Raw genomic sequence first — 24,148 nt, 5'->3', positions numbered from 1 at the left:
TTCACAGACGTGCGGCCATCGCGCAAGATGCCTAAGCCACTCCCCTTCTCATTTTCTTATTTCGGTTTAATGCCCGGAGTATGGTGTCTGCATATTACAAACTTCCCATATTGCAAGGCCAATGTTAGCGAAACAGTCAGACAAGCCATATGCAGATATCCAGAATGTTAAAAGTTTATGAACTCAAAGTTTGGGTCATGTCTTGTATAAAAGAACCTCTCAGTATTGGAGTAAAACAACATAAGAATAAAATGGGTAAAATGTATTTAGAGACACTCAGTCAAAAAAGAAGGAAACAAAACTCTTAAGAAAATGCTTAAATATCAGTAAGCAGCTACCAGGAAGTTTTGTGGCCCTGCCACGGGAAGCCATTTACTGTCTTGAAACTGCCCAGATGTTTCGGATTTTAAAAACAAAAATGTTTGAGTAGTTCATTCTATATGGAAAATGAGGTCGCCAGAGCTGGCAGGGGTGAGTCCCGTTTGTTTTTCTGAAATTATGCTACCGCATCTTGTGGTTCAAGGTTCTGCAGGCGAATACGACGAACCTGCATTTAACTAAGATGATTGGCTTTTCTTGGAATACAATTCTTATCTCCTTTGAATCAACATTGAAATCTGTTTGGCCGATTGACCATTTAATCCGCTAAACTTGGTGATATCTCCGTCATAACCACTGAGCCTGGACTTTGAGAATATTTTTATGTTTGTTTCCAGATGGCAAATCAAGTTCAAGCAAGGTGCATTTGAAAGTGTTCTGCATTGATTCCAGTAGTAACTCTGCTTGCATCCTGAGACCGGTAGCACCATTGTCGGCGTGTACGGCTGGTCTCCATAACGAGCCCAGATAGATTTGAACAAATGAAGAAAAGTTTGCATTACTTAATATTGCAGCAGAGGAGGTTGACTGATTATACCAGCTCTAAGAACAAATACATAGATTAAATTGTGCCTCCAGTTATTCTTCACTTTTTTTCTAGATACTCTGGTTAGATTTACATAGCCCCAAAAGTAATGGCTGTTAACATCCTTGTGCTGAAAGAGAACACAAGCAGGCATCTCATACCTCTCCTTGCCAGATATTGATTATTAGGAGTTAAACACATTCCAAATCGCTGAATGCAGCGTCTCTTTCTTATGTTGGGGTTCATTATAACCTAACATATTGTAGAAGTATAAAAAAATATGGTTTGTTTGTGAGAATCTTAGCCTACATTTATATATAAAGCGCCTCCCCTTGCATACGTTTGTACAGTCAGCTTGATTGGGCTGCTCGATTATCTTCTAGAATTTTTAGTTTTTTTTGTTTTACTTTTTACGGCTCAGAAGTGAATAAGTGGCCTACCATTCCTCACAGAAGTGACAGTTGTATAGTTTTGTATGTAAGGTAAGATAAGATAAGATAAAGAAGTTGCATGGCAACGCTTGGTGGGCACTCGTATTTTAGTAATTTGTTATTGAGATTGGTCGCTTAGTGACCTATTACGGTGCATAGCCACTCATCCATATACGTTCTTTCAACAACTCCCATCTAGAAGTTGCTTGTGAATTGCACAGTAGACCAATTTTTTGGGTTATACACAAATTGTGCATGCACTTCTTCCTAGAGAACCATTTTATTAGTTGCATGTTACCCATATGAAAAAAAATAAACAGACAATTTGATGGAAGGCATTCTCGAAGTAATTTTGGCAATGGGTAATTGCTCAGGGCTGCAATCCAGATCCTTGTTAATCCACCACTTTGCCACTGTAACCAGGCCTGCAATACAAATTCGTCCCTGTCTCTTGCTCCAATAAGAACAGTACAACCTGAACTACCAATGGCGGCTGAGATTAATTCAAGTAAACCACCATTTATTTGGTTTCCTCATTGTGATGCCCTTAGTGTGGCCAGCATGCCAACGCATGGGCTCTGTCCTCACTTTGAAATAGAACTTAAGCTGCACCTTGCTGACTAGCCCCAAAGCGGCTGAAAGCTGTTTCAGGTTTCTTGTGTTTTTGGTCAAAGGGGACCAGGCCCTGCAGTTTGGGCAGGACTGTTAATGTAGGTGCAGAACCAAGACTGATTTGTAAATGGCTTGTTCCTCTCTTGACTGGTAGGGTATTCAAAAAAGATGGTTGGATTGCAGCCTAGAGTAATAACTAGTGACTGAGATTAACTAGAGCATTACACCCATCACTTATTTGTCCTCTTTATGCCAACCATAAACCTTGTTGGGTCGTATAGGCTTATCACTATAAGGCAATACATTACATTAGTGGAGAATTATACATTGCAGTGTAGAGACAATCCTCATGTGATGAGAAGATCTAATAAATTAATCACCTGGAGGGTGAAAAACACCCATATGGTGAGTTTCATTACCTAAACTGGTGTGCTGAGAGAGCAAGACACATGGCACTACCCAGCTTGAGCCCAGATCCGAAGGTACCCTCCCCAGCTGAACTGGGTGCTTTCAGAGAGTGGGTGACTGCTATATTCATGGCACCATAAGGTATTGGGGTTTCTCCTAAAAAGATTTAGCATACAGTACCATTTATTTGGTTCTTTTCAACTCTTATACGGTGGTCTCCCGTTGTTCCACCCTTTCCCCCCTCTTTTTCTAGACTGTTGCAGTCCTCTACCAGACCACACAAAATTATTGACATGTTTGTACTAAACGAGATGGCTCTTATATAATTCTAAGCCATGAAAATCCCTCCGACCTAGCATCCTATTCCCTAGGTCAGGGCATCCACACAGACTGTTGGATGCTTCTAAGATTATCTCAGTTCATCAAAAGCTGATGTCAAAAACTGATTCTTGTCAGTGAAAATAAGAGTAAGCACCACTTGACTCGCTTCTGTAACTCTTAACTCAAACCAACCACTTGGATGCAACTCTTCCATCCGGGAGTGGTTATGGCCTGCACCTGCCTCTTATTTGGCCAGTAAATAGTGACCAATAGCACTTTTTACTCGGATCAACAATTCTTTTGCACAGTTCAGGCTACACTTTCCTTCGTTCTGTGTTTCCAAAGTTGTGCAATCCGGCCACGCCGGGGCCCTTCTTGAAGTAGGAACTTCAGAATGTGTCTGCTAGATTCTTGATATTTACACAAGTCACTTAATCTCTCCGGACTTGAAAATGCTCCACCTTTTATTTTTTTTAAACGTAGTTTATTGAAACTTTTGACAAAAGTATCACAAACATCCAATATTGATATATATATGAGAATATCCACTGTTAATTGCATTGCAAAATGTCCCCCCAACATGAGTTTGCAAATGCTCCACTGGCTGTCCTTTGCTAGACTCTGCATTCAAGGCTTGGTTTCACTCTGTGGGCCATTTATAGTATCAAACCTATCTTTCTCCAGTGAAAAGTATACCATATACCCAAAGGCTGATGCCCCTGTCAAGGCTTGCTTTGCTCCATGCCATGATCACTTTGTAAAAGGCATGTTTGTGGTATTTCTGAATCCCTACAGTGAGCCAAACTTTGAGTATTATCCCTGACGGCAATGAGGAATCACCCACTGTGACCTTAAATTCTGAAGCATGATAAAAACTTGGCTAATCCCAAACTAAATAATATGCTCCGGAATAGCCTTGTAAAGGACCACCTGGAATTACTGTCGGCCTGGTCAGTGGGATTAGGTTCTATACACATGTTTACAATGCAATTAAAGTTGTTCACCATCCACTCTTTATTTGCCTCGCCATACAGCCTGAAGTTAGACATTTTATTATCAGCCTGTTGTGTTCTCCAGCTTAAAACCTGACTGCATGGATCAGAAGCACATGTGGCACAACTGAGCCCTTTCTTACCTATCTGAGCAGATACATCCCTGCTCAGAGACCTTAATTGCCTGCATTGGAAGCTTTTGGGTGGTGTAACAGTTTGTTTTCAGAATGCAACCGTTGATATCCTTGCTTTCCCATAGATGGTGATCAGGTCTTATTATCAAACGGAGGCTTCTTAGTAGATCGAAGTAATTCAAATGCATTGCATTATTAATTTCCTGTTGAATCTAAGTTTGTTTGCACCTAGGCGGAGAAAAGTTCCGTTTGGATGAAGTGTGCTTAAGAACCTAACTTTTGAAAATGCTATTGTGTTATTCCCCAGAAGAGCGATGAGCAGAATATTAGTAGATCTGTATATATGTTATTGTTGTGCTGTTCTGATGGTCAGTCAAAGAAGTGTACATATGCTGGTAAATGCTAGCCCTACGTGAAAATGTGCGTTTATTATTTAATCAAATTTTTATGGACCACTCCATTGTAATCCTTTATCGTAGCTTCCAAAAGAACTATCATCCAATGCTTTTGACAAGACCATTTTACAAGCACTACAACAGGGTTCTCATAAGAGGGAAGACAATCCTCCCCCCGAGCTGGAACCTTTCATAAGGTAAGGCTATCTGAACATAAAGCAGCAGAAACTCGAATGCGCATCTGTGTTGACTAAATAAGGAAGCTTGCATTGTTGATTCTCTAAGGAAATTTCTTCTGAAAGGCCATGAATTGTGCAAATAGCTGTGTGAAGGCATGTATAGAAGATTCATATTTGGCTTCCTGATTAGGTTATTTATAAATGCATGCAGGCTTAATCTAATTAATTGTTTTGAATGACTAGAAGTGTTGCTCTGTTGCAATTGGTGGATCTTTATAGATTGTCTCTTAAAGTGATTATTTCTACACCCACTATTTGTTTATGTATAAACATAAAGTAAGCCCTCATTATGAGTGATAGCAAACTGTGAGCATGTTAAAAACTTGAATTCCAGCCTTGGCTCCCTTCTTTCGCCTGCAACTCAAGTTCTGGTACCTCCCCATAATAACCCCACCCCCTGTTTTCCTCCAGCCTATGCCCCACCCTTGTTTCGCTTATGTCTCAACCACCTCCACCGTTTGCCTCCAGTATCAACCACCCTATTTTACCTCCGGTCGCGCCACTCCTGAATTTCATCTCTGATGTCTGCTTGGTCTCGGAAGGGGAGTGCTGTCATATTTTCTGCACTCATTTCCATATAGGCTGTCTTCAAGTATTTATGCAGCTCATGTATTATTTTGCCAATTAAATTGGCTAGCCATCTTTTTTACTCGTTTCTAAAATCATTTCAGAACACCGCCTGTAAGTCTGCATTTGCTTCACTGCTGTTCAAAGACAGCTGCCAAGTTTGCCTGTCTGTGTTGTCTTGTCCTTCCTTCGTTTCGATGCTTGGTGGTGCTGCCGGTCTTGCTTCCTGCCCGTCTAGCCACATACCTTACGGCGGGCGTAAGACCATACTATCAAAGCAGTTGCTAGTAGAGTGACTTTAAGATTGTGCCCAAGGATTACATTTGATAAATGTAATGTCTCTGGGTATGTTACGGTGTGGAGGAGCAGTCCTGTATAGTTGCACATTTTTCAAACAGGTGTTCATAGTCTGAGAGACTTGTAATTAATTTAATGTCCCTGTGTTGTAACTGTTTATAATGCGCTTGCTACCTTCTGATAAGGCACTGGCGCTCCTTACATCGATTAGCATGCTACTTCAGCTCCAACCCCAAAGTTAGTGGATTATGTCGTTATTGGTATTAATTGTGTGCTCTGAAAGCTCTCCATGCATTTGCTTTAGATTCTTTGTTGTCAATTAATTGGAGTTAGGTGTACTCATTAGTGAGTCAATGCAAAACAAACTGGCAAGTAAAAGGTTCCTTTTATTATCATTTTATCAAAGCTGCTCATCTCTTTGCTGCAGGCAGCATTTTGCTGGAATTGAAAATGTCACTGTCCGGCGTCTTAATATGTACATCTCAATTACATACATTTATCTCTAGCTGGTGGTACATTCAGCTCATTAAAGGCCTCCTCTTGCACTATTTCATAAGCCGGCTGCTGAGAGGGATCACAACTGTGATGACTGAGAAAAGCGGGGTGAAAAAACAAATTCCTCACGAATAGGAAACCTTCTGACTCCCTCTCTCTTCCACTCACCTATAAAAGGGTGCAGTGTCTGTTAAACTGCCTCTTGTTAAAAAATTCTTAGTTAGTTGCATCCTCCCTCCCATATGCCATTGTTTATTTAATTTTTTTGTAGCACTCCACGAGTGAATGGGTTTAGTTCTCTCCCTAGTGTGCTTCCCCCCAACATAACCCCCTGCCCTACGCTTGGTGTTGCTGTCCTTTACTTCCACCCCCCACGTTGTGTGCTCTCTTGCCTGTTTTCCCACTTTACCCACCTCCCTCCTGAGCTCCTTTCTGTCTGCTCGTGTGCTTCCCCCTAGCTGCAATTCTCCAGACCCCCTACGCTATGTGTTGCACTTAATACCCTATTCCTCCTTGACGTCTGTTTTCCCAGGCAGAGACTCCTTACTTTTACTAGGCGTACCATGGCAAGCTTCGTCGAGGGTCGACTTTCTCCGTCAGCGGCGTCTCCGCTCCCAGGGCAGTGGGACTCTGGCACCCGGTCCCGCTCCTGTGGGACGGGCCTCCTTCGTGGGCAGCGGGCGGGAGTAGAGAGTGAAAAATTGGCAAGGTTTGTGTGGCAGAAAATGCCCCCGGAATCCCGCCGTGCACGCACCGGAAGTCAGGCAATGTCGCCTGTGACGGGGGCGGGGCCGCGTCCGGACCGGAAGAGGAGGCAGGGGGAGTAAATGCGTATCGCGGCCCGGGGCTCCTGTGAGCAGTGGAGAGCCCCGGGGCCGCCAGCAGGAGGTTGCGCACGTGTTGCGGGGCTCCCTTGACCAAGAGGGAGCCCCGGGAAAGGAGCTGGCAAGAGCCGCAGCGTGAACTCTGCGGAGGGGGCACGAGGCACATGCCCGGTGCCTGCCCCTGCCGCATGCTGAGAGCAGAGTCCCCCGAGATTGGTCCAGTAAGTTCAAAAGGGCTGGGGGGTTGTCGGTGCACTCATGTGTGTATGTGTGCGACGGCGGGGGGGCGGGGGCGCTGCACTCATGTATGTGTGCATGTATGTGTGGGGGGGTTGTGTCTGTATGTGCATGCGTGCATGGGCGCTCGTGTGTGTGTCTGTGTATGCGCGTGTGTGGTGTGGGAGCTTCCCAGGAGACAGCAGCTGGCCACAGCGAGCGCGTTCGCGTGGCCCGCTCCGATCGCCACCTCGGAGAGGAAATGCGCGCGGCCAGGTGCTGTCTCCTGGAAAGCTGTGTCAGTAACAATAGATCTCTGACGAGACAGCGCTGCGCGCTGTAATCGCCACGAAACCTAAAAACGACTCCACATAAACCATCTTGAGCTGCTAAAACATTTCCTAGCATTGAAAGCTTTTCAGACACATCTAGTAGGCAAAGCTGTCCTAGTTCGTACAGACAACATGACAGCAATATACTACATACAAAAACAGGGGGGACACACTCTACAGCTTTCACACCTAGCTCAAAGCATATGGCGATGGGCTATATCTCAAAAAATATATCTCCTTGCAGAACATCTCACAGGAGGAGTAAATAACCAAATTGCAGATCTTCTCAGTCGTCCAAGACACCCGATCCACAAATAGGAACTACACCCTTAAGTTCTTCTCCCGTTTTCCAAATGTGGGGCTACCCAGAGATAGATCTGTTCTGCAGTAGGGGATCTCTGTGTATAGTCCTAATCTAGTGAATAGTCCCGCCCATGTGCGTGGACCCCGGAGCAATCAAAAATAATCTCTTAAATTGTCAAAACATGCAGAACTGCACAGACACTTAAGAGAGAATTTAAAGACCGATAATGCAGCCTATATCCACAGGCTACACTGTCCAGTACTTCAACTAGAAATTCCACCAAAAATCCACAAACAGCACAGCCTGTCCAGATTTCTCCACATAGAAAAACTTGCTTTTACCAGCAAAACCCTCAGGAATGATAGAGAGGAAGGAGTGGACAGACCAGCCCCATAGGCTGCCATTATGTGGCTCAGAACAGGATACTGTGCCTTTAAGAGAACCTTCCAGAACTCTCTCAGTATCCTAGAATACGCAGCAGGTCCCTTTTACTTTCAGTTCTTTTTTCCGGCTCCTGCTAGCAGGACCCTGGAGCATATTGAGCTCTCCCCTTTTAGGGTTTATTTAGTGATTTTTCACTTTTTTCAGTGTTTGAGTGCTTTCATTTGAAGTACTTTGGTGCTTTCTTCCTTGTGTGTGTTTCTGAGCACTCTTTTATTTGTCAAAATGCCTGCTTTGTTTGACAAATGCCCAGAGTGTTTGAGGAAGAAGGCCAAGTCAGACCCACATGAGGTGTGCATCATCTGCCTTCCCTCATCTCATGTCCCAGAGGAGTGTGACATTTGCCAGGGCTTCTCCAGCAGGACCTTGAGAGATAGGATGAAGATCAGGCTCCAAGGCCTGGAAGACAGAAGACTGAAGGCACAAGGTGGGTCTGGGCAGACGTCCTCTGCCCATGCTGAGGCCTCTCGGGGGCTCCCCAGAGGAAGGAAGACCAGCAAACGTCCCTATTCTCCGTCGGCGTCGAGAGGGATGACTACAGTCTGTTCCCCGTCTCCCCATGGGAGGAGGCGGTCGATGTCGAGGGACCGACGGTCGCCGTCAGGGTGACGTTCTTCGACGCCAAAGAGGCGCAAGAGGAGTTCTGGCACCAGGAGTCATTCTAGCCGGCGGCATGTACCGATAGGGGACTCCATCGCCTGAGAAGAAGGGAAAGACCGCCTGTGGTTCCTCCGAGGTCAGTTTCGCTGCCGCAATATCAGACTCCGCCTAAGGGGACCCCTCAGCCGAGGCCCCCAGTCAGGCCACGGTCGCCTACTCCTGTGAGGCCTGTGGAGCGCCCGGAGCCAAGGAGATCGCGCTCTCGCTTCGGTCAGAGGGGGAGATCGCGGAATCGTCACAGGTCGTCAACGAGATCAAGACGACGCCACAGGAGGCGCAGATCACTGTCCCGCACGGATTCTTCTGGGACCAGAGACTACTCACCGACTTTGTCGGAATCCCCTGGGACGAGGGTGTCGACTGTAGACGACATCGCCACATTCAAGGATTGTTCTGCTGCGGGGTGCAGATAAGTTGGGCATCACGGTGACGGTGCCTACACCTACGACGTCTGTGATTTTCGAGACGCTCCATAAAAAGCACCTGTCTCGACCATTGCTGCCTCTAGTACCGGGCTTGGTAGAGTCCGCCGAGGAGCTGTTTCTCACTCCCGCGGTGACGAAGGCTGCTCCCTCCAGGCTCCTTAAGAAATACCGGGCCCCGGATTCTGACCCAGCTTTTCTTTGGATGGATCCGACACCGGACTCTGTCATAGTGACGGCGGCTAGGAAACAACATGCCACCACCCAGTCTTCTACAGTACCTCCTGATAAGGAGAGCCGCTGGATAGACTCGGCAGGCAGAAAGGTCTGTGGGACGACATCTACTGCAATGAAGGCGGCTAGTGCCGTGGCTTTGCTAGGGCGATACGATCATGCCCTATGGGATTCCTCCAGCAATTCGCTGAGCTCCTTCCTCGAGTGAAGAAAGAGGACTTTCAAGAGATTTTGAAGGAGGGGAGGCTGGTGTCGAACCAACTCATCAGCGCGGCTGCTGATGTCTCTTTTGGCGGCACATGAATATTGTCATGGTGTCAACCAACGACGCCACGCTTGGCTTCGCCTTACATCGCTCAAGCCAGAGGCTCAGCAGCGGGTGGCCAATCTGCCTTTCTCGGGGGAAACCCTGTTTGGCAAGCATGCGGATGACGGGATGGCCCGCACGGAGGCGGAGGCCGAGACCCTGACGGCCGTCGGGTTGGAGGAGCCCAAGGAGAAGAAGACCTACCGCCCATTCCAGAGACGGTTTGGGGCAGAGGGCGTGGGCAGACTTCGGGACAGCAGCAACAACAACAGCAGCAGCAGTTCCGGAGGCCCTTCCAGAAGTGCCAGAGGGGCAGAGGCGGACAGCAGTCCCCAGCAGCGAACAAAGGCCCGGCTGGGTCTCGGCCCTGAGCGGTTAATTCCCCTACATCCGTTACCCGCTCCGGTGGGGGGGAAGCGTTCCATTTTTTCTGACAGTGGAGAAAAATTACTCAGGACAAGTGGGTGCTGAATATTGTTTGCAATGGATACAGTCTTCGGTTCACCAGCCCGCCCCAGCGACTCCACCGGTCAACTCGCAGTTTCAGCTGCGTGACCTCCAGACGGAGGCCGATACCCTGTTAAGGAAAAGGGCGATAGAAGACGTTGCTCTGTCTCAAAGGGGAAGAGGTCTGTACTCACGGTTCTTTCTGGTTCGCAAGAAGGACAAGAACGAGTTCAGGCCCATTCTGGATTTGCGACAAGCAAACAAGTGGATTCGCAGAGAAGTTTTGCATGCTGTTGTTGCATCAGATTTATCCTCAGCTGCAACAGAGACTGGCTATGTGCTATAGACCTTCAGGATGCGTAGTTCCATGTGCCCATTGCACACAAACACAGGAAGTTCCTGCGATTTCCAAGTCGGCGCCAATCATTATCAGTACACGGTACTGCCATTCGGGCTAAAGTCTGCGCCCAGGACATTCTCGAAGTGCATGGCAGTGGTAGCTGCACACCTGAGAAAGAACAAGGTGTTTGTCTACCTGGACGATTGGTTGATCAAGGCCTCCTTCTCGGAAGCTCAAGCGCGCTTCCAGAAGATGTGCGTTCTCTTGAACAAGCTGGGGTTGCACATCATGTCCAAGTCTGTCCCAACTCCGGTCCAGTGCATACAGTACTTGGGAGCCTCCATCAATACGCTGTCAGCAAGCGTGTCTCCTTCGGAGGAGAGACGATTATCACTCCTTCGGAAGGCTCAGGCTCTTATGACCGCTCCATCTACAACAGTGAGGACAGTGTCTTCTCTACTGGGGTCGATGTCCTCTTGTATCTTCCTCACGCCACACGCACGGCTGCTCATGAGACCATTGCAGGAGTGCTTGGAGGATCAGTGGGATCAGAGGAAGGGGTCTTGGGACGACAAGATACGACTATCTCTGCATGCTCTTCAGTGTCTGAAGTGGTGGTGTACAGCGGAGAATCTCCTCAGAGGGGGTCCCCTTCCACAAGGACATTCCCACACAGACTATCGTGACGGATGCGCCTCTCCAAGGTTGGGGGGGCGCACTCCGGAGGCTTAGATACAAGGAACGTGGTCCCCGACGGAGTCCACGTATCGCGTCAATTTCCTGGAACTCAGAGCTGTTCATTTGGCACTGAAGGCCTTTCATCCGTCCTTCCAGACCAACTCTCTGCTTGTTCAGACGGACAATACGACCACGATGTATTATCTCAACAAGCAGGGGGGCTCGAGGTCACGCACTCTGTCACAGCAGGCGCAGGCGATCTGGCACTGGCTCCTAGCCAGAGGACTGACGATAACGGCTACCCATCTGCCAGGTGTGCAGAATGTTCAGGCGAACGCACTGAGCAGACTGATTCAGGAAAACCACGAATGGGTCATAAACGACGATGTACTAGGGGAAGTCTTCGCAAGGTGGGGAACTCCAGACGTAGATCTGTTCGCCACCGGCAAAAACAGCAAATGCCGAGACTGCGCCTCCAGGTACTACCAGCAGGGGACGCTGGGGAATGCGCTATGGATCAACTGGTCAAACAGATTTCTGTACGCTTTTCCACCCATTCCCCTGATTCCGGCGATGCTCATCAAGCTGTCCCAGTCCAGGGCGCGGATGATCCTGATTGCCCCGGAGTGGCCCAGACAGTGGTGGTTCATGGACCTGCTTCACCGGTCTCTCCTTCCTCACATACGGCTGCCGTGCCGGCCGGACCTTCTCACGAAGTTCGGGGGGCAGATGGTGCACCCCAACCTTTCGTCTTTGAGTTTGGCGGCATGGCTCCTGATATAGTGCAATATCGCCATTTGAATCTACCAGAAGATTGTATGGACATACTGAAGGAGGCTAAGCGGCCTTCCACTCGGACTTCCTATGCTTACAAGTGGAAGCGTTTTTGCATCTGGTGCAAGTCCAACAACAATGACCCGACGACATGTAAGGAAGATGTCATCCTTCCGTAGCTCCTACACTTGGCGCAGTCTGGCCTTAATGTCCATTCCATTAAGGTTCATCTCGCTGTGCTGACTGCCTACAGGAAGTGCCCTTCTCAGACTTCCTTCTTCCAGATCCCTGTGATCAAGGAGTTTTTTGGAAGGCTTGAAGAAAGTGTTCCCTCCTGTCCGGCTTCCTTCGCCTTCATGGGAATTGAATGTGGTGCTGTCCAGATTGATGAAGGAGCCTTTTGAACCTATCCATAAGGCTTCGTTGCAGCACCTGTCCTGGAAGGCGGCATTCCTCGTGACCATTACATCGGCCCGCAGGGTGAGTGAAATTCAGGCGTTGTGTTGCCAAGAGCCTTATACTGTATTTCATGCTGCTAAGGTTGTTATGCGTACTCACCCTAAACTTCTTCCAAAGGTTATATCTGATTTCCATGTTAACCAGACCATAACTTTACCTACGTTTTTTCAGAATCCTTCATCTCCAGCGGAAAGGTCTCTGCATTCCCTGGATGTTCGGAGGGTGTTGAAGTTTTATCTGGATAAAACCAAAGATATTCGTAGGTCAGACCAATTGTTTATCTATTATGGATCAGTCAGGACCGGTCTTGCTACCTCTAAACAGTCCATCTCCAGGTGGATTGTGTCCTGTATACAATTGTGTTACCAGAAGGCTAATAAGACCTTAGGGGGTAAACCTAAGGCTCATTCCACCAGGGGCAAAGTTGCCACGACTGCTTTGCTGCGTAATGTTCCAATTGCAGAAATCTACAAGGCAGCCACTTGGAAGTCGGTCCAAACCTTTGCTAAGCATTACTGTCTGTTCAGAAAAAGGGGGTGGTGATGGACAGAGCATCTGAGTTGAACAGAACACTCATACCCAGTCAAAAGATCAGGGCTTGATCCATCACCGTTTTTTTTAGCTCACCGCACCATCCCAGTTCAGAACCTGGCTACATGCAAATTTGTCTGTCCCTGGCCCAGTGCATCATGGGAACAGGGCAGACCAAACTACCAAGCCAATTCTTTACTGGAAAGGAAACAAGCTTCCAGGGACCGGTTTCTGGCATTGCAGCCGTCTTCGTCCCGGCTTGCTTGAATCCTGATGGTGCAGTGAGCAAGGGACTCATGTCTGAGCATACCCTGCCACTCCTATAGTGGCCAAAACGATTCAGAAAAGGGGGTGGTGATGGACAGAGCATCTGAGTTAAACAGAACACTCATACCCAGTCAAAAGATCAGGGCTTGATCCATCACCGTTTTTTAGCTCACTGCACCATCCCAGTTCAGAACCTGGCTACATGCAAATTTGTCTGTCCCTGGCCCAGTGCATCATGGGAACAGGGCAGACCAAACTACCAAGCCAATTCTTTACTGGAAAGGAAACAAGCTTCCAGGGACCGGTTTCTGGCATTGCAGCCGTCTTCGGCCCGGCTTGCTTGAATCCTGATGGTGCAGTGAGCAAGGGACTCATGTCTGAGCATACCCTGCCACTCCTATAGTGGCCAAAACGATTCAGAAAAGGAGGTGGTGATGGACAGAGCATCTGAGTTAAACAGAACACTCATACCCAGTCAAAAGATCAGGGCTTGATCCATCACCGTTTTTTAGCTCACTGCACCATCCCTGTTCCCATGATGCACTGGGCCAGGGACAGACTAATTTGCATACAGCCAGGTTCTGAAACTGGGATGGTGCAATGAGCTAAAAAACGGTGTTGGATCTAGCCCTGATCTCTTGACTGGGTGAGAGTACTCTGCTTAATTCAGAGACTCTGTCCATCACCACCCCTTGTTGTAAATAATTTTGTTCACCCTAAGCGTGGAAGGGTATACTCAGATGTGAGTCCCTTGCTCATTGCACCATCAGGATTCAAGCAAGCCGGGCCGAAGACGGCTGTAATGCCAGAAACCGGTCCCCGGAAGCTTGTTTCCTTCCCAGTGTAAGAATTGGCTTTTGTAGTCTGGTCTGCCCTGTTCCCATGATGCACTGGGCCAGGGACAGACTAATTTGCATACAGCCAGGTTCTGAAACTGGGATGGTGCAATGAGCTAAAAAACGGTGTTGGATCTAGCCCTGATCTCTTGACTGGGTGAGAGTACTCTGCTTAATTCAGAGACTCTGTCCATCACCACCCCTTGTTGTAAATAAGCATTACTGTCTGGACACTGATGCCAGGACACACGCTCAGGTTGGGCAGGCTTCTCTGCGAAATCTGTTCGCACAGTAGTGGTGTTATTTTCTCTTTTCTCCACCGCCGCTTTGGTGTGGGGATGGGCTTGCCATTCTATTCACTAGATTATGACTATACACAGAGATCCCCTACTACAGAAGGAGTAGTTTCTGTCCTGTAACTCCAGTTCTGTAGTAGGGGTATCTCTGTTATAGTCATAAGCGCCCGCCCTCCTCCCCGGTGGAGAGAGATATTCATGTAAGGAATGCTTCAGGTCTGGCGTGTTACGCCTTCAAAAAGAACTGAAAGTAAAAGGGACCTGCTGTGCATTCTGGGATACTGAGAGTTCTGGAAGGTTCTCTTAAAGGCACAGTATCGTGTTCTGAGCCACATAATGGCAGCCTATGGGGCTTGTCTGTCCACTCCTTCCTCTCTATCATTCCTGAGGGTTTTGCTGGTAAAAGCAAGTTTTTCTATGTGGAGAAATCTGGACAGGCTGTGCTGTTTGTGGATTTTTGGTGGAATTTCTAGTTGAAGTACTGGACAGTGTAGCCTGTGGATATAGGCTGCATTATCTGTCTTTAAATTCTCTCTTAAGTGTCTGTGCAGTTTTGCATGTTTTGACAACTTAAGAGATTATTTTTGATTGCTCCGGGGTCCACGCACATGGGCGGGACTATTCACTACATTATGACTATAACGGAGATACCCTTACTACAGAACTGGAGTTACAGGACAGAAACTACTCCTTCGCCACACACCTCAATGCAAAATGCCCCAACTTCGCGTCCAGGTATCTACACCCATTGTCCAAAGGCAATGCGCTATGGATCAGTTGGTCAGGGATATTTGCTTACGCTTTTCCACCTCTCCCGCTAATTCCATTAGTGGTTCGGAAGCTCAAACAGCATTCCCTCACAATGATCCTAGTTGCTCCCACATGGATTCGACAACCATAGTTCACAACCTTGTTGGAACTATCAGTAGTTCCTCATCAAAAACTACACCTCTCCCCCAAGCTTCTCACTCCGAACCATGGAGAGATGAGGCATCCAGATCCCAGTCAACTCAACCTTGCGATGTGGCACCTGAAATCATAGTTTGGCTGCCTTAATCTCCCGCCAGACTGCATGAACATCATTAAAGAGGCTAGACGCCCTACCACTAGAGCATGCTAGGCAGCAAAATGGAAACTATTTGTAATGTATTGAAATAATCAAATCAATCCGCTTGATGCTTCAATTCAAACCATCATTTGCTATCTGATACACCTACAGCTGGGTAACTTAGCATATACATCAATAAGACTACATCTTGCTGCAATAGCTGCTTACCTACAAAACAGACAACACTTGTCCTTGTTTCGTGTACCTGCTATCAAAGCCTTTATGGAAGGACTCAAGAAAATCATTCCTCCTAGACTTCCACCTTCTTCTGTTTGGAATCTTAATATAGTCCTTACAAGACTTATGGGACCACCATTTAAACCACTGCACAAATGTGAACTACAATTTCTAACGTGGGAGGTAGCCTTCCTCATAGCCATCACATCTCTTAGAAGAATTAGTGAGCTCCAGGCATTAACCATACAAGAACCATAATTTAAAATTCACCAAAATAAGGTGGTTCTTGGAACTAACCCCAAATTTTTACCCAAAGTCGTTTCTGCCTTTCATCTCAACCAGTCTGTTGAATTACACGTGTTTTTTCCCCAACCAGACTCTGGCAGAATGTGCTATCGACACATTAGATGTTAAAAGAGCATATTACATTGAAAGAACTAAATCTTTTAGCAAAACCAAACAACTTTGTTGCATTTTCACCACTGCATAAGGGCAATACTATATCAAAACAAGGTCTTGCTCGGTGGATAGTTAAATGCATCCAAATATGCTTCCTTAAAGCTAAACGCACCTTAACAATTCCTCCTAGAGCGCACTCTACAAGCAAGCTAGGGGCTTCTATGGCATTCTTGGAGAACATACCCTTAGATGACATCTGTAAGGCTGCAACATGGTCTACACCACACACATTCACAAAGCACTATTGTGTAGATGTATTAGCAAAACAGCAAGCTAATGTGGGCCAGGCAGTTTTAGGAACACTATTTCAAACCACTGCAACAGATACAGGTTAGCCACAGCTGAGAAGATAACTGCTGTATAGTCTATGCTAACGCATATGATCTACAGCTCATATGCCTTGAATGGAAAATGCTACTTATCCAGTATGCATCTGTTCTGGTCATATGAAGCTGTAGATTCATATGCACCCACCCGCCTCCCCGGGTCCCTTTATCTGTTGCAGTGCTATCTTACCTAGATACCCTATACATGGACATCTCTTTCTACTCTTACTAACACCATCAGTTCCCTTACGGCAAAACAATCTGGAGATGGAGTCGATGCCCATGCGCATTATCACCGAAAGGAGGAGTCTCCTACCTCGTGACTACAAAGACTTCTCGAAGAAAAACAAAGTGCAAACATCCGGGCCCAAAACCAGATGGTGATCTATGCTAAGGCATATGAATGTACAGCTTTATATGCCAAGAACAGATGCATACTGGGTAAGTATCATTTTTCTTTTAATAATTGTCATTTATTAATTGGGGCATTCTGTTGCAGAGTGCATGCTGTAGTTTTATCAATTTGACAAGATTTGGCCGCCATGGCTAAGGTTGCCTTGGCAGACCAGGATCCTCCTAAATCACCCAGGCTGCTAGAGCAACTTTTTATTTGTTGATTGAACATGCTCTCTTTGTTTCCATATTTGATTTATAATTTGTGATTTAGGTTGACTGTTCTCATCGCGATTTGAATGCTTCTTTTAGGTCTGTAAAACCCTCACAATGTTTCTTGCTTTTTGTTTGTTTTTGTTCTAGAAGTTAAAGCTTGCCCTGACTTAAGAAGCTTGTAAATGGCTGTCATTGAATATGTTTGAGACGCTTATTAATTTTTTTTCTTCACAAAAAGGCGAAAGGTTTAAAGTTGATAGATTATTTTATATGTTCAATAGATTATTTAAGGGTGGCATGCTACAAAGCAGCAATATTTTATTGGCATACATAATAGTTTCACATTTTATTATGGGCACTGAACCTTTCAGGACCAGAACGTATGTTTGCCTTTAATTGCAGCTTTGCTTTTTCTGACTGCCTGTGCAAGCTCCCATCCTGTCTTGCTTCCTATCTAACAAGATTTGGCCATGCCAATCTGTCTCATTTGTTTGTAAAACTAACAAGTGTTTTTGTGTATATACCGGAATATAACATACACAGTTATTAATAACAATTAAAAAAAATAAAACCAATTTAGTTTTGTTCTGAAGCCATTCCTTTCCAATGAAGCATGACCGTTGGCAATAACATTTTGTCACCTTATCTTGGGCGTACAGCCCGTACGTTTATTACCAATGCAAGCTTAAGTGTTACCCTTAAAGATGTTTTTCATGTGCAGTGTAAAGTCTGGAGCTGAGGGCAAATTACTATTACATGATTCAGTTTACATTATGCTGATGACAAATGTTCATGTACACTCCTTGCATCTAGAAGTTATTTGATCAAAAGTGTCCAGTATATGCGGCTGTTGAATACTATTCATCATGAAAAATGTAGAATGATATACATGTATGTGAGGATTGAGAGATGAACTGAAGTGGCAGTGACCATGACTGATCATAAACTCTCTAACTTGGTCCAATTTTGAATTGAGTTTAGTAAAATTATCTGAAAAGTTCAATTTGCTTTGGCTAACTGTTGAAAATTCATGTTGCCTTGGTAATCAGAATCCCAAAGGGATAACAATTCATCTTTTCAGTTGCTCCTAGAACGAACACATTAACTATATTTAGGACACTTTGAACTCCCTGAAAATAGCTGCCAATGTGGTAAAATGACATAATCCAAGTTTATTCATTCATGAGATGAAGCCAGAGATAAGTGTACAGACTGCAGGGGTTCCCATGCATAATCTGGTCATTGACCGAGGTCTAGATGGATGCAAATGTAATTGTTTCCACAATCCAGTACTGTTGTGTTCAAATATGTAATGGAATGCTTAGTACAGAAGAGCACTACATTTCCAGCGATGGATCCTCTTTCAAATGCATTGCGGAGTGGCTTCTAAATTGCTTCTTATTCTGCATTGAATAGAGAAATCTTTGTATAAATTTGTAACACTTTGTACAAGATTGTTAATGTACAATTTCTATTTAAAAAAGAACTGCCCAGAGGGACACATGTTATGAGATTAGGTTAAATTGTAATCCATTTACAAACCAGATATTTGCAGTTTTACCTATCGCAGCCCATGGGAATCATCGAGGGATTATCTTGAATGTTAATGACCGTACCTACAGTTCAGATAACAAAATAATTACCCCAAATTGAAAAGAATTATATTTACCAATGTCTCCCCAAATCATAATGTATGTAGAAGTCTGAAACACTAAAGTAATCCTACAGTAGTCTCCCTAATAATGGTGTCAAGTGTGCTCACTGTACCTGCTGGTTCAGGTCCTGGTAGAGATGGTTAGACTCTCCCATGTTTTGTGGTGGCCTACATAAATAATACTAAAGATGTTATTTGCTGACCGTGTATGTTGCTGTTTCCCTTTTTGTAGGCATCTTTTGTCATCTGCATCTGAGAGTTTTCTGCAGAATCATAAAGTTCACAGCTTCTTCCACTCCCTCGCAATAGATTCTTTTTATCCTCACCGTAAGTAAATGTCTATGTACTTGTGAATGTTTATTATTTCGAATTGAAATGGTGTGTCTCGCATCCATAATTTACACAACCTTGTATAAAGCTATTACACATATTTCAGACTGATAGGCAGTCCATACAATTTGATTAGATTGCACCAGCAATTTGTAATGTTCTGAATTGGACTAATTATATTATCTTCTTGCATTGTACTTACTATAAGAGCAAATAGCCCTTCTGACAAAACTACTGTACACAGCTACAAAGACAGTATTTATTTGGATGAATATTGTAAATGTGTGGGACACAGAAGTGTTCATTAGAACACCTACAAATTGATGCTGACATTTCAAATTCATGGGTATTATTCATCTGTACAGATCAGTACACACTATATCATAGGTGTGGTAGGTGTTGCACATTAGGAATCTTGGATTGATTTAGAGCCAGAAGGTGGTATTTAATTTCTGAACTCCTGAAGGAGGGGTGTGGTGGCTGTGAATTAATCTTTAATGTTAAATTTTGCCCCAAGGTTTCTACGTAAGGATGAATTATTCTGTGCCAGAAGAGAATGTGATGGTAGAATGGAGAAAGTTCATGATTTTAAGTTTGGGTTTTGAGGAGTTCAGCATTGGAGAGCACAGTGCCATCAAGTGTCTAGTGACCAGGAAAGTTTAAAACCTTAGCTTTTAAGAAAGGTCCAATAGTAGTAAAATGGAAACCTTTGGTGTCACTCACATATATGTGACAGAAAAGAAAATTGGTTCTGGTCCACACGGCCTGTCAATCTAATACACAATCTTTAAAAGAATGTAGTTTATGTAAAAAAATGACCGCGCCTTCAATTACCGAGGGAATTCGCCTGCGAGGGAAGCTGGAGGAAGTTCGAGCTGCAGAGGAAAGAGGCTGCTTCTCTCTACTACACTATCTTTCTCCCATGAAAAGGACCCTCCTAATGGGCGATTCAGAGAAACTAGGCATAAAAGGCGTCACCATCTTTTCAAACGCTCCAATGATTCATGGGGAACATCAGAAGACATCAAGACCAACATGCTCACGGTCAAAAGGGTCGATGGTGATTCAAACACATAAGGTACCGTCTTCAGCTCTACCAGTTCCATAAGTCATCATCTCCTCTACTGACGTCAAACCATTGTCTTCTAGGTTTACTCTGGCAGCTGAACAAGCCATGACTCTGGCACTTACAGGACTGTTGTCTGTGGCTCCTTAACTCCACCATTTGTCATCAAAGCAGTCCGCTGCACAGTCATCTTAAATTGTACCATATAACAGCTCAAAGAATATCTTTATCACTGTCTATATGTTGAAGTATTGGACGTCGAGACTCAACTTTACATGCACCTTTATCAGGAGATGGTGTTTGTCCCGTAAGCAAGCCTGTTGCTCCAAAAAGGCTGGTCATTCCCGCAGAATACATTTTACAGGTTTCTCTTCAACGTTTGACTTTTCCACATCTTAATGTACTGACAGATCCTCATTTTGATACCAGAAGTGGGGTATGGTTGGAAAATGACTCGATGAGCTGCCACTGGTTAGAAAGGTTGATTTATTGGTCCACAAGTACATCAACTGGAACCTACGGCAAAGAGCAGCTGCACTAGCTAGGCTATCAAAGGCCTTTTCTATGTCAACTGATAGCACACATGCCTCCTCGCCCCTGACGCCTGTAGCAACTGGCACAGTCTCCGAATATTCACCGCCGTATTCCGGGTGGGGATGAAACCAGATTGGTCCTCGTGCACCAGGGTCGTCATGTGGCCCATCAGGCGATGCGCCAAAATGCCCTCAGTACCTTGTAATCAATGTTTAACATCGCGAGGGGGCGATACGCAGTGCGATCCCACTCCGGCTTCCCGGGTTTAAGGATTGGGACAATCACCGCCTTTCTCGTCGAGGTGGGCAAATAACCAACCTGCTTCATTCGATTATATAAGGACACCAGTTGCGGGGCCAGTGCATCCATGTAAGTGACATAAAACTCCGACGGGAACCAGTCAGTGCCTGGGGTTTTGTTCTTAGCCATACGTTTGAGGGCCCTCCGGACCTCGCCCACTTCCACCGGGTCGATACAGAAAAGGGGGTGGTGATGAACAGAGTGTCTGAATTAAGCAGACCACTCTTACCCAGTCCAAAGATCAGGGCTTGATCCATCACCGTTATTTATCTCACTGCCCCATCCCAGCTCAGAACCTGGCTATATGCAAATTAGTCTGTCCCTGGCCCAGTGCATCATGGGAACAGGGCAGACCAAACTACCAAGCCAATTCTTCACCAGAAAGGAGACAAGCTACCGGGGACCGGTTTCTGGCATTTCAGCCTCTTCGGCCCGGCTTGCTTGAATCCTGATGGAGCAGTGAGAAAGGGACTCATGTCTGAGTATACCCTGCCACACCTATAGTGGCCAAAATCGATACAGAAAAGGGGGTGGTGATGAACAGAGTGTCTGAATTAAGCAGACCACTCTTACCCAGTCCAAAGATCAGGGCTTGATCCATCACCGTTATTTATCTCACTGCCCCATCCCAGCTCAGAACCTGGCTATATGCAAATTAGTCTGTCCCTGGCCCAGTGCATCATGGGAACAGGGCAGACCAAACTACCAAGCCAATTCTTCACCAGAAAGGAGACAAGCTACCGGGGACCGGTTTCTGGCATTTCAGCCTCTTCGGCCCGGCTTGCTTGAATCCTGATGGAGCAGTGAGAAAGGGACTCATGTCTGAGTATACCCTGCCACACCTATAGTGGCCAAAATCGATACAGAAAAGGGGGTGGTGATGAACAGAGTGTCTGAATTAAGCAGACCACTCTTACCCAGTCCAAAGATCAGGGCTTGATCCATCACCGTTATTTATCTCACTGCCCCATCCCAGCTCAGAACCTGGCTATATGCAAATTAGTCTGTCCCTGGCCCAGTGCATCATGGGAACAGGGCAGACCAAACTACCAAGCCAATTCTTCACCAGAAAGGAGACAAGCTACCGGGGACCGGTTTCTGGCATTTCAGCCTCTTCGGCCCGGCTTGCTTGAATCCTGATGGAGCAGTGAGAAAGGGACTCATGTCTGAGTATACCCTGCCACACCTATAGTGGCCAAAATCGATACAGAAAAGGGGGTGGTGATGAACAGAGTGTCTGAATTAAGCAGACCACTCTTACCCAGTCCAAAGATCAGGGCTTGATCCATCACCGTTATTTATCTCACTGCCCCATCCCAGCTCAGAACCTGGCTATATGCAAATTAGTCTGTCCCTGGCCCAGTGCATCATGGGAACAGGGCAGACAACTACCAAGCCAATTCTTCACCAGAAAGGAGACAAGCTACCGGGGACTGGTTTCTGGCATTTCAGCCTCTTCGGCCCGGCTTGCTTGAATCCTGATGGAGCAGTGAGAAAGGGACTCATGTCTGAGTATACCCTGCCACACCTATAGTGGCCAAAATCGATACAGAAAAGGGGGTGGTGATGAACAGAGTGTCTGAATTAAGCAGACCACTCTTACCCAGTCCAAAGATCAGGGCTTGATCCATCACCGTTATTTATCTCACTGCCCCATCCCAGCTCAGAACCTGGCTATATGCAAATTAGTCTGTCCCTGGCCCAGTGCATCATGGGAACAGGGCAGACCAAACTACCAAGCTTGTTTCCTTCCCAGTGTAAGAATTGGCTTTTGTAGTCTGGTCTGCCCTGTTCCCATGATGCACTGGGCCAGGGACAGACTAATTTGCATACAGCCAGGTTCTGAAACAGGGATGGTGCAATGAGCTAAAAAACGGTGTTGGATCTAGCCCTGATCTCTTGACTGGGTGAGAGTACTCTGCTTAATTCAGAGACTCTGTCCATCACCACCCCTTGTTGTAAATAATTTTGTCCACCCTAAGCGTGGAAGGGTATACTCAGATGTGAGTCCCTTGCTCATTGCACCATCAGGATTCAAGCAAGCCGGGCCGAAGACGCCTGAAATGGCAGAAACCGGTCCCCGGAAGCTTGTTTCCTTCCCAGTGTAAGAATTGGCTTTTGTAGTCTGGTCTGCCCTGTTCCCATGATGCACTGGGCCAGGGACAGACTAATTTGCATACAGCCAGGTTCTGAAACAGGGATGGTGCAATGAGCTAAAAAACGGTGTTGGATCTAGCCCTGATCTCTTGACTGGGTGAGAGTACTCTGCTTAATTCAGAGACTCTGTCCATCACCACCCCTTGTTGTAAATATTTTTGTCCACCCTAAGCGTGGAAGGGTATACTCAGATGTGAGTCCCTTGCTCATTGCACCATCAGGATTCAAGCAAGCCGGGCCGAAGACGCCTGAAATGGCAGAAACCGGTCCCCGGAAGCTTGTTTCCTTCCCAGTGTAAGAATTGGCTTTTGTAGTCTGGTCTGCCCTGTTCCCATGATGCACTGGGCCAGGGACAGACTAATTTGCATACAGCCAGGTTCTGAAACAGGGATGGTGCAATGAGCTAAAAAACGGTGTTGGATCTAGCCCTGATCTCTTGACTGGGTGAGAGTACTCTGCTTAATTCAGAGACTCTGTCCATCACCACCCCTTGTTGTAAATAATCACTTCCACCGGGTGGCCCAGCTCCTCAGCCTCCTCTGCTTCAATCTGCGGGAGTTCTATAGCTAGGAAATCCTCGTTTCCCAGGTCTCTGGGGTTCAGCGCGCTACGATACAGCGTGGAGTAGTAATCCAAAAATTGCATATTGATTGCCTGCTGCCCGAAGTGGGATCCCCCCCATATCCCTCAGCTCAAGGATCGGTGTGCCCCTGCGGGCCGGATTCGCCAACCATGCCAGGAGCGCCCCTGACGTGCGCTCTCACCATGTAAGCTTTATAATCAAAGCATCTGAGCCTCTCCACTTGCGCGGCTAGTTCCTCTTTTGCCCTTAGGAGTTCCTCCTGGACCTCTGCCCACCCCGGTCTATCTCGTTCCTTGTCCCGAAGCCGTTGTTCCGCCCCCCTGTACCTCTTCTAAGAGAGTTCTACGAACACCCACCGCCTCTCCAATGCATCGCCCACGGATCACCGTTTTAAACACGTCTCATTCATTATGCAGACTGGAGCAGGTGCCCGCGTTATGTTGGAAATACTCTTCTATGGCTGTGCCTATAGTAGACCGGAAGACCTGGTCCTCCGGGCGAAGCCGCCAATTTGGTATCACCGTCCTAACCCGAACCCAAGTCAAGGCCACCAGTAGGGGGTTGTGATCGGAGGTCGTTCTGGCTAGGTATTCACTCGTCGCAACCTGCATATGTACGTCCGGGGAGCATAAACCGCATCTAGTCTGACATGCAACTCATGAACAGCAGAAAAGTAGGAGTA

The 24,148-nt window shown here is 46.3% G+C and overlaps 1 protein-coding gene across 3 annotated transcripts in view; it reads left to right on the top strand.

Annotated features, from left to right (window-relative positions):
* Positions 1-24,148, top strand: part of ZCCHC2 (zinc finger CCHC-type containing 2) — a 283,093-nt gene that overhangs the window by 64,682 nt on the left and 194,263 nt on the right. For all 3 annotated transcript variants that reach the window (XM_078687775.1, XM_078687777.1, XM_078687774.1), the window contains exons 5-6: positions 4,282-4,394; positions 18,729-18,823. In XM_078687775.1, the coding sequence (XP_078543901.1) occupies positions 4,282-4,394; positions 18,729-18,823 (208 nt within the window). The remainder of the gene's footprint in view (positions 1-4,281; positions 4,395-18,728; positions 18,824-24,148) is intronic.

The sequence above is a fragment of the Lissotriton helveticus genome, chromosome 4_1 (genome assembly GCF_964261635.1).
Source record: "Lissotriton helveticus chromosome 4_1, aLisHel1.1, whole genome shotgun sequence".
Classification (NCBI taxonomy): domain Eukaryota; kingdom Metazoa; phylum Chordata; class Amphibia; order Caudata; family Salamandridae; genus Lissotriton; species Lissotriton helveticus.
This window is presented reverse-complemented; position numbering and strand designations above follow the sequence as displayed.